This window comes from Melampsora larici-populina, assembly GCF_000204055.1.
Source record: "Melampsora larici-populina 98AG31 unplaced genomic scaffold MELLAscaffold_43, whole genome shotgun sequence".
Taxonomy (NCBI): domain Eukaryota; kingdom Fungi; phylum Basidiomycota; class Pucciniomycetes; order Pucciniales; family Melampsoraceae; genus Melampsora; species Melampsora laricis-populina.
This window is the reverse complement of record NW_006768807.1, coordinates 1-13463: the sequence shown is the minus strand read 5'-3', so window position 1 is coordinate 13463 and position 13463 is coordinate 1. Positions and strand designations below refer to the sequence as shown.

General features: G+C 40.7%; 3 protein-coding genes across 3 annotated transcripts; all 3 read right to left on the bottom strand.

Moving 5' to 3' along the window:
• Positions 1 to 487: 487 nt before the first annotated feature.
• MELLADRAFT_91490 (uncharacterized protein) lies at positions 488 to 984 on the bottom strand (the record flags this gene model as incomplete). Its single annotated transcript, XM_007414373.1, has 2 exons — positions 488 to 502; positions 544 to 984. The coding sequence occupies 2 exons, from the start codon at positions 982 to 984 to the stop codon at positions 488 to 490; spliced, it is 456 nt and encodes a 151-aa protein (XP_007414435.1).
• A 6437-nt stretch (positions 985 to 7421) lies between these two features.
• Positions 7422 to 8303, bottom strand: MELLADRAFT_110270 (uncharacterized protein; the record flags this gene model as incomplete). The annotated part of the gene is made up of 4 exons (XM_007414372.1): positions 7422 to 7471; positions 7548 to 7751; positions 7969 to 7989; positions 8216 to 8303. 4 exons carry the CDS (start codon positions 8301 to 8303, stop codon positions 7422 to 7424), a joined length of 363 nt encoding a protein of 120 aa, XP_007414434.1.
• A 310-nt stretch (positions 8304 to 8613) lies between these two features.
• MELLADRAFT_110269 (uncharacterized protein) lies at positions 8614 to 10602 on the bottom strand (the record flags this gene model as incomplete). The annotated part of the gene is made up of 4 exons (XM_007414371.1): positions 8614 to 8816; positions 9147 to 9192; positions 9329 to 9463; positions 10522 to 10602. 4 exons carry the CDS (start codon positions 10600 to 10602, stop codon positions 8614 to 8616), a joined length of 465 nt encoding a protein of 154 aa, XP_007414433.1.
• Positions 10603 to 13463: the final 2861 nt, after the last annotated feature.

The following is a 13463-nucleotide window of genomic DNA, read 5'->3' as shown; positions in this document are numbered from 1 at the left end:
TTACCACGGGACACCACCCGATTGAACACGTAAATCCTTGCTAAACCCTTCGCGCCATTTCTGCGACTGAGACAAACGGTTGATTGCTTCGTTGGTTGGCAGTTCGGGGAGGCAGACCAGATAGGGGCTGACCAGAGGGTTTGCAAGCTCCTGTTATAGAATTAAAATATTAATGTAGGGTCAGACATAATGCATAGTAATTGTCAACTGAGAGGGTCATAATCATAACAAATACCTACATTTGTTATGATGGTCTGAACTTTCAACCCAAACAGGGGAGTTCCGTGTGGACTTGTCCGTTCGGAGACGTTTAGGCCTAGGTTCTTTTTAAGACGCTTACTTAGCGCGCGTAATGCTCCCCATTCAGGTAAGTTAACATCACATATTTGCAAAATAGCCCGGATTCGATGGTACTGGGAGCGGGATAGGATCGATCTGGTGGATCCGATGATCAATAGTGCGACTATGTGCTGAGGCCCAAGAGGAATTAATCAGCGGGGTGCTTGTGGGGCACAAGACAGTCTCAATTATCCATGTGCGTACCTCTTTCTTTTTAAATGGGTACCACTCCGCCACCTCTTGCTGCTTCACACCGCGCAGGTCCTCCTCAAGCAGGGCATCATCCATTTCGTCGTTGGCAGGCCCCCAATCATCGTCATCCATGGCTTTAACCGCTTCGAGGAGCTTCTGTACATCAATCTCCAGGTCGGAGGTTTCTGAGTCGCTAGGTAGATTCGCCTCCGCAACTTCGAGGAGACGGAGGTACGACAGAGGAGACGGCGGGCGTTCGTCCGGTGGGTCGGATGAACGGCCATTGTTATCAAATATGTCCTCTTGGGGTGTCGGTGTGGTGATGACCAAGGGTTCGTCAGGGACTTCATCCAGGCCAGAGATCATCTGTTGTTCTGCCGCCTGACGAGCCTCGTAACGGGCAACTGCGTCCAGGTGAGGCCTTGACGCCAAATGGGGGCCGTAGTTGCCCATCAGTCGGGTGCAGACCATACATCGCCACTGCGGACAGGACGGGTCTGTCGAGATCAATTCGAGGTCTGCAGGTGAGGCCAAAGCTAATTAGTATCAATGCTAAATTGCTGAAACATGGGGGAATCCTTGCACTCGTACATTGGTTAGGTGCATTGGTTCCTTGTGCCATGTTGGGAACAGGTGATTACGCCGGGTTCTGTGTGTGTGCCGTTCGGATTTGGGATTTTATGAACAAACAGAAATGAGCGTTCAAAGAGTTTGAAAACGGATCGACCTATGAAAAGGTCCACGTACATAAACAATAATCACGCAAGAGAAAAAAGGATCGAGAGGGGAATAACGAGCCACTACTCGGGCTTACTTGATGAAACTGTCGACGAGAGTTATTATTGGGTGCTCTTGAGTGAAAATGTGATGAGCTCTGCTGGCCTCACGTAGCAGTTGACGGTTGGAATCGGAGTGATTCTTGCGGTGTGGTGCGATGTTACCACCAACGTGCATGGCGTGCGAGGCTCAGCATTGCCACATCTGCCACATCTCCGATCGCACAGATGGAGTGATCACGTGGGCGACTGATTGCCGTGTGCTCGCCTGCGGACTGGCCATGCGATTAGGCGTGCCGAAGACGACCGCCGGCGAGCTTATGACGGAATCATGCCTGCCTTTGGCCGGCATAGTTCTTATCCTGAGGGGGGGGGGCTGACCTGGCTGACCGCCCTGTGTCGAGCACCGGCCGGGCGCTCGGTGCGCTGGAGGCGGCTCTTTGGCGGCCGCGGCGCGAGACTGTTCTGAGACGTAATTCAGACTCAAAGTGCCCCCGTGGTGTAGTTTATCTTGTTTCGGTATTGATAGTTACTATTCGCCTACACATTTCGTGTAATCAGTGAAATCCGCATTGTGTATATATATGCTTTTAATTCTGAGGTCATTCAACGTGAGTTGGAGTATTACTTACTCGCTGCCAATCTCCTTTAATTATCATACTCACGTATGATAGCTGACTCAAAGCGATCATTGAAAATTATAGTTTGTCTGGTCAAGTTGTTATCCAGTTTGAATTGTAATTTATGAACTACGTAGATCTAATATCAGGAATTTGCATAAAAATGTTTTTAATCCAAATTGTGTAATGTTCAAATTTCTTCACTAACAAACAGAATCCATGATGCTATTTCTATGTGATAATGCTGAATAAAACATGTAGTTAGATGTATTTATCAATTGCTACAATTCCCCAATGAATATTCTTCACTTGTCGCGTGGACCTTTACTGTAATGTAAACCTTTCTGAATGTCATTCACTTTCAATACTATTCTTTCCGTCAACAAATTTTATTAAGTCGTTTATCATAACTGTCTTATCTTTCTCGAATTTAGTATTATTTCATATAGAGACTCAACTTATGAATTAGTGACCTCACTCTCAGAAAGTGAACTGTTAAATCACTACGTGAATTTGTGATAGAATTCTATACGAAACAATTAATGTTTTGTTGTATTTCAAGTTTATAAAACCTCTGTTTTACATCACTGACCTATTAACTTCTCAATCACTGAATACAAACTTTGCAATTAATGTTCACTTACTTTTTCTTTGCTACTTGCTAAAAATATTAGTTTGTGAGTTGCAATTTGATTTGAAATTAGCAAGAAAGGAATAGATATTATATTCTAATATTTAATGTGTTGTAGTTATTATACATCCCGAGTTGTATTTGTGTTGTAGCTTTTTTATTACACCATCATCAAAGATCATAGACTTCTGCTCACGATACTATGTACTAAAGTTATGATAAACCAAATTTAAAACTGAAGCAAATGAAATACATACTACTTTAGTCATAACTTGATTATTAATCAATTCTTGGTTCCAAGAATATATGTATGAAGATTTCAAGCATTAGTTTGTGATGCTGTTATCCATGAAGAGAGATATATTTATTATAAGGAAGTTCTTACTAATTAATTATCCTCCAATAAGGTCCTATCGAAGTCAATTATTTAGAATTGGATGAAAAACAATATTGGTAGTAGCTGAATTCACTGAGCTCGAGCTAATTGAAACATTTACATTCGATGCATTTGTGCACCTTGATAGAGCTACATATAGTTGGCCGTGGGAGAAAACAGGCTTGGGGAGTAGAACAGTTACACGCTCCAGGCTTTGACCCTGACTTTTATTAATTGTCATACAAAAGGCTGCCATGATCGGGAATTGGTAACGAAAAAAAGGAATCGGGCAGTCTTCGTTTCCTTCGTGATGGAGCTTCATTTTTGGTAAACTAACTGATGTTCCTTTTAAATCTCCAGTTAAGATTCGACACTGCAAAGCATGACTGTTATAATCTGTAATCAAAAGTCTTGTCCCGTTGCAAAGACCAGTTGCCAAGTTTAAATTTCTTAAAATCATAACTGATGCACCGACTCTAAGTTTCAATATGTGAGCAGGGAAGCCTGGAAAATTAAATGTATTCAACACATCGGCCGTAACTGGGTCAACAAAGGCCTCATCCATGAGATCTGTTGATTTTGAGGTGTAGCATTCACCGGGTAGTGAATCCATTACATGTTGATTTATCGAGTTAACTGTTCTATTGAGAGGAGTTATTAAACACCGATTTGAATAATATTCTGTTAAAGATCGCCAATTCTTATGCTGAACCAAGTTCTGGATTCCACCGTATTCGTTATTCAGAAGCTCAGGGTCGTACATGCTTGGTGGGGGTACAATCGAAACATTACAATGCTCAAGAGGGATTGATGCAACATGATCACGCTGGAGCCGACCGGAACCTAAGTCTAGTAACCACTTCGCAAACGCTACATTTGCTCCGTTTGGATTAGGAGACAGTTCGCCTAATCGAATATTGACTGTTAAAGCAAACCGATGTATATCATTCCAAAGGTAAGATGCCTTTAAGGTTGCCTGGGCTTGTACCATTAAATTACCTCTCCTTATAATTGGCAAAGTTTGCCTGAAGTCCCCGGCAAAAAGTACTATTTTACCTCCGAATGGTACGTCTATGCCTGTCAAGTCCCTGAGCGTACGATCAACGCTTTCGATAGCGTATTTATGTTGCATGGCCACTTCGTCCCACACTATAAATTTTGTATTCACAACTTTATTTCCTCCTGAATCATGAAGTGAAAGGCCGCACGTAGAGTCGTCGTGTACTGGAATCGGTATTTTAAAGGCACTATGTGCTGTTTGGCCGCGTAACAGTAGGAGAGAGGCAATTCCTGCTGCCGATACTGCTTCGAAAGGTATGTTATTAGCATTGCAAAAGTGTAAAATGCAATTTAAAACATAGGTTTTTCCAGTTCCACCTGGACCGTCCAAGAAAGCCATGTACGGTCGATTGTCAACAATCGCTTCACAAGTAGCAAAAACAACTGATAGCTGTTCACGAGTCATGACCTCCAACATGGATGAATATTTTCGTCCACTCTCTTCAGGAGTTATCAAATTTCTCTGGTACGCTTGTTCTTCATGCGGAAGATTCAACTCAGTTAGCAACTGTTGGTTAACTGGTGGCATGTTAAGATGGTCTAAAGTTGTCTCCATAGCTATCACAACTTTCTCTAGTAAGAAAAGCCCATAGTTATGTATATGCGTTTCAGTTAGCTCTGCTTGAGGGTTGAGTCTTCTGATTTGAAATTCGCAGTCGTCAGTTAGATCTCGAATGTGATCAAACCATAAGCTACGTGGGGCCGCAGGTGAGCTATGAACCAATATAATCCCAAGCATAAGCCTTAACTGATGACCAGTTTTCCAGACGGCAGCTTCAGTGAGGGAGGCGTGGTAGTGTCGATCATCTAATAGTAATCCACGCCTATCAGCAGCTTCACGGAAGGTACTGAATACGACTCCATCAACTGTGCGCAAGTAGTTAAAGGATAATGGTCCGGGAACGTGAGCTAACAGCAAACGCAGGTAATAGATATCACCACGCTTGACATTGGCGAAGTAGATCCTTCCAACTGATGAAACACTATTCCTACGCGGAGCTAGGCGCCTTGTTTGCTCGTTCCAAGTGAAGAACTTCGGTACTTCTTGGTATTTAAGGGAGCGGATTGTGAGATTTGACTCTCGTAAAGGAGTGTTTTCTGAGCATAATCTAAAAAACTCAGTTAGTGTAGTCCTCTCTGCTCGTCCAGTCTCGATAGATCGGCGGAGCCCAGCTTCATCAAAGAAATAAATTGTTTGGCGGCCTTCGAGATGCAGGCTCAAACGTTGCACTGCTGGATTGCGCCCAGATAATTCGAACTTTAACAAACGCCAAATAGCTATTGGGAGGACAAAGTAGAGATTAACATCCTGCAAATTTCAACGTTACAGGTTTAGTATTAAATCACTGTACCTTCAATTCCTGAGAGGAATCGTGCATTCACGAAAGCTAATATTTCGTCGTCTTTGTTTGGATCGTCAACTGTTGCTATAGTTCGATCATGTCCTTTGAGGATATACTTAAACAAATACTTAATTGCTCGTATACTTGCAGCTACTTCGACGTTTATGTGACATTCGTATTTTAGTGTTAAGAACCTGTTGTATGGAACTACATTTCGATTATCGTAACGAATATTGCCTTTATCAAAGGATCTTCCGTTGTCTGGCCGTTTGTAAGTTGGATAGGCGTCCTCTGCAAGCTCTGTCGATTCACAAAATGCTCGCGGATACCCAAGTCGACAGTTAGAACCAGTCCAACATTTATATCTTTCACAAGGCCCATGTAGCATAAATGTCGTAACCAAGTCAAAAAGTTTGGCCTCAGTATGCGGGTCCGGAAGCTGCGAACTTATTAAGCAATCAATGAGTTCGGGAGTATTTGGTTTGTCTGCTGCCTCGAGGAATAGAATAAGGTGAACATGTGGGAGCCCCCTTTTTTGGAATTCAACAGTACTAGCAAAATAGCGGCGGGCGCCGCTTTAGCGGCTACGCCGCCATGATACATGTAACTGTGAAGCTGCAAGATTTGGAGTCCCAACCACCCTTTTTTAATGCTTGGAACATGTTGATTCATATATGTTCAATTTCAGTGGTGGTGACATCTTGAAACCAATCAATGAAATTTTTAGTCCTGGTTTGTTCAAGGTCAAGGGTCACAGCTTGGCTTGGAATCCTTTTGGGTATGACTGCTCATCTGATCTCATGTAGGCTGGATGTATCCTGACCAGGTGTATAAAATGATGGATCAAGAGTGTCTATCTGTGCAAGAGGATTTTCTAATCATTTGGGTGATGCAAGACGGTTGACCACAGAGCTACATCCTAACCTGCGCAATTGCATACCCGCACCACTGCATAACCCATGATGATGCATAGAAAAAACACTTAACCTTGATGCTTTTTACTGCCGAATTTGACAACGGAATTGCATAACCCGTGAAAATGCATAGCAAAAGTCTTCCACATAAATTATGTGATTGTGCAGGTTTGACTGTATTGAGCTTGTATGATTTTGTTGCAAGGAAATGTCCTGGCTTGAGATACTCAAACAAAGGTTGGTAAGATGCAAATCACAGATTTTGACCTGGTCAAATTCTCTGATAAGCAAGTAAATTGCACTGGCCACATTTTGCAGAGCTGATGTATCCATCATCATCATTTGGAAGTGAAAAGCTTTTCAGATACAATTAGGATTTTTTATCAAGGAATCATCCAACTCCCAATGGGCAGCAGTAAAAGCGGGCAATGAGATTTAACAGCTATTAACAATTGATTACTACAGGTGTCCTTGATTCAAGTTAACTGTACAGGTTGGCAATTGAAAGGGCAGGAGGAAAGATCTTGTATTTGATAACATGATAGCTTGATGATGATGGTAATGATAAGACCTGATTGGTCGTCTCCTTGTTGTTCTTCTAGGATGAATTTGACATTTGTCTTTTATATTCAACCCTATGTTGGCTTGATGTTCATGCCGTGAAGTTGTTATCAATTCACATAAAGTCAGTATAACATATGTATACTTAGATCACTTTACAAGGTGAAAACACTCACTTCAATGGAGACTCAACCATTTGATCCAACATCTTCATTGAATTTTACAAGGATATTTCCTCTTCAGATGAATTTGATTGAGGGATTTAGGCTTGAGTTTGATTTGTTTTGACACCAAGTAATGTTGATTAGACATCAATGAGAATGTTGTTGATGTGGGTTGGATGTGTGTCAAATCAATGTGAAGCAATTAAATGGAATTATTCATTTCTGTTCTGTTCTTTTCCAATTGAGAGAAACAAATCATCAAGACAAATTAAAGAGGAAAACTCATAAAAAAGAAACAAGGGGTATGAATTCAAGTGCCCCAAAAGAGCTCAAAATCAAGAGTGACAATTGAAAAGAAAAGAGTTTCACAGGCAATGACCAGATACACTAATAAATATGGAACCTGAGAACATCACACATAAAACAGTTAAAATTTAACAATAAATTTATTCTGCAGAAGCTATCAAATCTGTACGAGTGATTGCAGAAGACAAATCTATATGTATATATATAGAGAGTAATAGTTAGTTATGAAAATATTGGATGTATGATTAGGAGAAGATGGGACTGACAAATGACTGGTTGGGTTGGGTTCTTGAGATGAGATGTACCACGACGTGAGAGTCCAACTGGATTTCTTTGGGCGTCTCTTTCTTCATCTAGATTATTGTGTGGAAATACAGCTCTAACAGCTGGTGAGACATGAGATGCTAGCTGTAGGACTGGAATTGGAGATCTTGATTTTAATAGACAAGAAGCACCACTGCATCTTGGAGCTGATTAGAATGAAATTGAATTGATTGGATACGAGATGCTTCGATCAAAATGAGCTTATTATGAAAAGTTGAAATTGATTTGATTTGATTGAAGATATAAAATAGTGAAGAGGTTTGCATAGAGATGATTCAGTGCAATGAAAAAGGATCTTGAATGAAGATATGAGTGCATTACCTTATGGAAGTGCATCTCCAACAGGTTCAGATAGATGTTTACTTCGTCTAGAACTCCCATTAACTATAAAACCAACCCAAAAAGTTAAACTAAATGCATCATTCTCTATGAATGAAATCAATGAAGGAAGCAAGAAAAGACCACAAACTTCGATCATAATCACTACCACATATCTCAGCCTCATCATAGTAAGCAGGTCATTCATCTTTCAATAAGATTTGAAATTTTCTAGAATCTTTCAAATAAGCTCTACATGAATTGTAATGTTTGCATCTAACCAAAAATCAACTGGATCTCCTGCTCTTCCTCTTTGTAATATACCAGTAACCAGATGAAGATGATGGATATTTGGTTGGAGTTAATCGTGTTGGGGTCATAGGATTTGATCGGGTATAAGTCGAGTGCTTGTCCAGTGTTGATGTTGAGCTTTGATGATGATTTGGATTTTAAATTGTTTCTAATGATGAATAGAATGGTGGACTTGTTTGGTTTAAATTTGTATAAAAAAGGTCACATCACATCTTGGATTGAACCTATTTGATGAATGACTTCCTTGGTTTGAAACATGATCATCTGAGGTATTTTTTGGAATGCCAAGAACAAATTCGAGGTCAATTAAATGTATAGAAAGATTGCAAGAATCAATGGCTCAACTTGATGGACTTCGATCTTAGTGATGAATAGCTTCTAGGAATATGGAAGTAAATGAGATGGAGATGAAGATGTGATGGCTGTAGGATAAGGTCTATGAGAATTTGAAGGAGTTGAACATTCATTCGATTGAGGTTCTAATGTATTTGGAGGAGGAGGTGCAGAATTCAAGATCAATTGGCTTGCTATTGTTAAACTGGTATTAGTGTTATGAGGATTACCAGAGTTTTTAGTAGTAGCTGTGTTGGTAGTAGTACTCCCAGGATCGATTGTTGAACTTGTTGTTGATGGTTGATTTGGATTGAATTGAGTTGAGATTGGTGATGAATGTTTATTGATTCATGAACTTGATGGTTGTTGTGGTCGATTCATTGAAATTATTTGAAAATCTACAACGATTGTAATGTGAACTTGATGGATTTGATGTAAATCAAATTCTATTTTGATTTCATTTGTTTTATTTTCTAGATATGGTATTTGTTCACATTTGATATTTGTTTGATCATTAGTCGTATTCAATATCAGCATATATGTGACCGACAATCAGTAAACTAACCAAAATCACTCACCATTTCCTTTAACACATTTTGTAATCCGGTGACAGTGTATTCCAAACTATATTACATAGAAATCGATCCAAAAAAAAGTTAAACAATCAAATCATTGAGTGAATCATTAAAGTTTAAGAACGCCTCATCTCGTAAAAAGAAAAGTTGATATAAGAATAGGGTAGGGAAGAAGGAATGCTAACCTTTATGTAAGTTTGACAACGTAAACAAAAAGCAGCTCGGGCATCAGATTTTTTCTTTTGCTTTGCAAGTAATTCTAAATCATCTTCATCCGATTTGATTTGTTTGATTGATGGATTAGGTGATTTTGTAGTGGACTGATGATGATAATCATTTGAATCCAGTCGATAATTGGTTAAGGTATGTTAAATTAAACTATAATATTTTTATTAATTATTGCCCTAGCTGATACAAAAGATCTGTGTACGCCCATTGATATGGGTTGAATTCGGGGATAGAATCAATTCAAATGCCCTATGATCATGTCTACAGCCTATTGTATGAAGTGTGAAGTACAAAAAGGATCATATTAGTATTGAAAAATAACATGGATAGATCATGGAAAAACTATGACAAAGAACATTACAGGCATCACTTGATCGTTCCAAGAATCCAATATTGCATGATACTAAGTAGTATGAGACAATATTGGGTCAATATTGAGAAAAGCTTTGGGAGGATGAGGGGTGTAGACGAAAATTGAGGTGGAGTACGCAGTTGAGTCAAGTTGACGACATCGCAGGTTCAGAAAGAGTTTTAATTTAGCACGATTTTTGGTCGGTGATGGTGTTTTCAGTACGTTCATCTCAGAATCCATGCTTTGATTCCGTGGGATCAAAGTTCTTTTCTCAGCACTTGATAGATGATGTTGATGATGTTGATTAGATGTACCATTCCAATTTGTCTCATAGATTTCGGACAGTTTTGTTTCTTTCAATTGATATTTTTGAATTTAATGTTTTTTGAGTAGGTTGGATTTGGTTTCGATCTAAATCGAAAAAAGGGGTACGGTCAAGTCAAACTGAAGTTGATTTCACACATCCAAAACAAAACAAAACAAACAAAATCATCAGTTGAATGAAGTGAATTGGATCAAGGAATCTTCACCATTGAAAGGGTCGGATCTGAGTAACAGATTAAGAAGATTTACCTGTAGTTTTAGTAGAAGGATTTAGTTACTTGAATGAATTTCAGAAAGCATGAAAGACTTTTGAGGTAAATTTACAGATATGCGAAAACTGTTATATTGAAGAGTAGTGTGCATTCCTGAGATTAATTTTATCAGAAGAGTAAAGATACTTCCAAAGTGTGATATGATTCAAGCGTCGAGATGAATCTGAGCAGGGGTCTGGAGGAACTGAGAGTAAGATTGTACGTACAACATGACTGGACCTCTGTCTGAATGCCAATGAGATTGCATTTGAGCAGGTGAAATGGAAACACTGGCGGCTGACATTGAGATGTGATTGGTAACGCTGGCTGATGTCGTAGGTGTTTGTCATGAGGATGATCACTCCTTTTTCTTGAACATGTGGTGAGTTGGTTCCAAGTGGGCTGCGTGGCAAGGTAATATGGTCGGTCAGGTTGATCAGAATGTCACTGCATGGCGAGACGGAGGGTTTCAGGCGAGGGGGTGTATCTGGGTAGCGATGAAATGGGGGATGGATATATGAAATGTGAATTGAAGGGGGATTTGCCCTGCCGGGGGATTTCTGACCAAGACAAAACTGGAATATCACGCTAAGGGTGGATTTTGTCCGGTTTTGTTAGCGAACCGTCTTTGGGATTAAATGTTATGAGATGATGATGATTATGATGATGATTGGGATTAAATGTTATGATGATGATATGATATGATGATGATGATGATGATGATATGAATGATGATGATGAATGATGAATGATGATAAACGTAGGCGGAGCATCGTCCGAATCGCTCGTGTTTCGTAACGTCTTTTAGCAATGAGTGAAACTTTGCATGAAAAACACGGGCAACTAAATCGGGGCGATCCTCTGGTACCTGGCCGTATTCCAACGCATCCATGATTTCTGGCCATGCTGGATTTGCTGTCATGGTGATAAACAAACTTGGATGGCCAAATTCCGCTACTAAGCTCATGGCGTCCTGGTACAACTGCTGCATGTGACGTGGGCTACCTATGAAGCTTGATGGAAGGATAACCCGGCGGCCTACAACTTCATCATCTACTTCATTACTTAATGCCTCAACTGCACCTTGATATACTTCTGCTCTTAGTTCTGTTTGGTGAAATCGGAGGAATTGAAGGCGTGAGTGTTCCACGCAAACGTAAAGATCGACCGCGAACTCTTGAAACAGCCGGCCGGAAGCATGGATTATCGAAAAAGTCGAGCGTTGAAATAGCAAGTAGGCAAACCATTCAAGATTTGTAACTTCGCGATTTGGTCCTACCGAATATAAAGAGTAAATATTCCATTGTGAATTCCTATTCAGTATTATATTCATCACTATTAATATGAACCAGAAAATCAACTCACTTGCTGCAGTCGGATTTACAAAATTTTCGTGCCAAGTTTGTGATCCATAAGGAAATAACAAGGGATAGCGGAGAGCAAAATACGCCGTGTGTAGTTCTGAAATCCGTTGTCTATCTCCGGTCTGTCGTTCAAGGATGATATCCCGTTGATTATTCCCAATTTGTCCATTGCCTTCGACTATAGCTGCAACTTCGTTGGTCGTAGGGCGGTTATAACGTCGATGGTCAGTACCAGCTGCATTAATAGTGTTAATTCTCAATTGCCTGGTATCAGTGTTGCCGCATATAGCTGCTGCAGAGCGAAAAACCTGAGCATACGGATTATGTAAATCCATGAACTGCTGAAACAACATCAAAATCCGTATATTCAATCCATTATTAAAGTAGGCATTTCGTTGTTGAGCTTCACCTTTGCCACCTCCGCCGTAAACAAATATTTGAGCAAAGCCAGGGTGATTTCCAGGAGCTGGCATTAATGAACCAATGTTATGCGATAGTTGCCCTGATATCCTGAATGTATAAATACCTCTCTGTCCCATGACTGATCTATCGAGAGTAGCTCCAAGTGATGTAAACGACATAGCATTATTATATTTTTGGGATCCCGGTATCCTCACCACCCCCCCCTAGTAACTCCACCACCCCCTCCCGTTCACAGCTAGTGAAAGGCTTAGTCGCTGCTGACACAAGTCGTGACAGTGCTAGCTTGAACCGCGCTCTCAGCACTCACTGAGAATTTTCTTTGATTGTTTCCCTAACAAAACATCATATAGGTACAATAATTGAAGGATCCTTCAAGTGTTGCGCGAAACAAACAAACAATATGAATCGAGATCGCTCCGACCGATCGAATTTGAATCGATCGGAGCGATTGGAAAACAATTCTGAGAAACAATCAATCAGACCGATTGAATTGATCGTGTCGAGTGCCTTATATGTTTCCCTTTTTTTGGGTTAGTGTGGTTAAGCATTTGAAAGACCAGATAAAAAAACACATGATGTCAGGAGAACCGATTGAATTGATCACATTGTGTTCTTGTGCTCAATCCACTCGGTTCTCAACCCTTTTGAGCAAGTGTGATTGCTCGGGTAAATTCCGTAGCTTATTGTGTAGCTGGACAAAGTTTGATATCTTTGATGACTCGATTACAAGATTCATTACCAAAGACAAAGGAGTGTGGTGTCAAAATGAATGACGAGAGCCAACAAGGCGATGATCTTGTAGAGCTACAGAGACAGACAAGGAGAGAGAGAAGGACAATTCAGATCCATGTATGTATTTGGTGGATCTTATAGTGTTTGTCCTAGGATGTGTTGAGCATTGTACGACTAGACCACTCCATGCTCGACTGTGGCCGGATCTGCTGATTCTACTGGGATAGGACAAGTTCTTTTGTTGTGACCTGTCTTGTGGCATTGGCTACATCGAGGACCGTTTTGTTCAGCTTCCTGATGCTCATGACGACAAAGATCGCGCTTGGTCTTGTTCGAAGATCCTGTAGGCCGACCACGAGATCGAATCGGAGCTGGATCACCAATGGTGGGAGTTGGACTGACAAGAATCCGGCTTAACTGACTCCACAACACGCTCTGTTGATGGGCGGGGAGAGTGTTATGTTGTGCTCGTACGAGGTTGAGTAGCGAGTCAAAGTTAGGTGGTTGGTTGTGTATAACTGGGTCAACTAAAGGCGGTTCTAGATGCCAATGAGGGTCGAAGTGGTTCACAGCCAATTTCCTCGAAGATAACATGAGTGCTTCAGGAAGTGGCACAGGCATCCGGACCGGCTAGTATCGCGGAGAC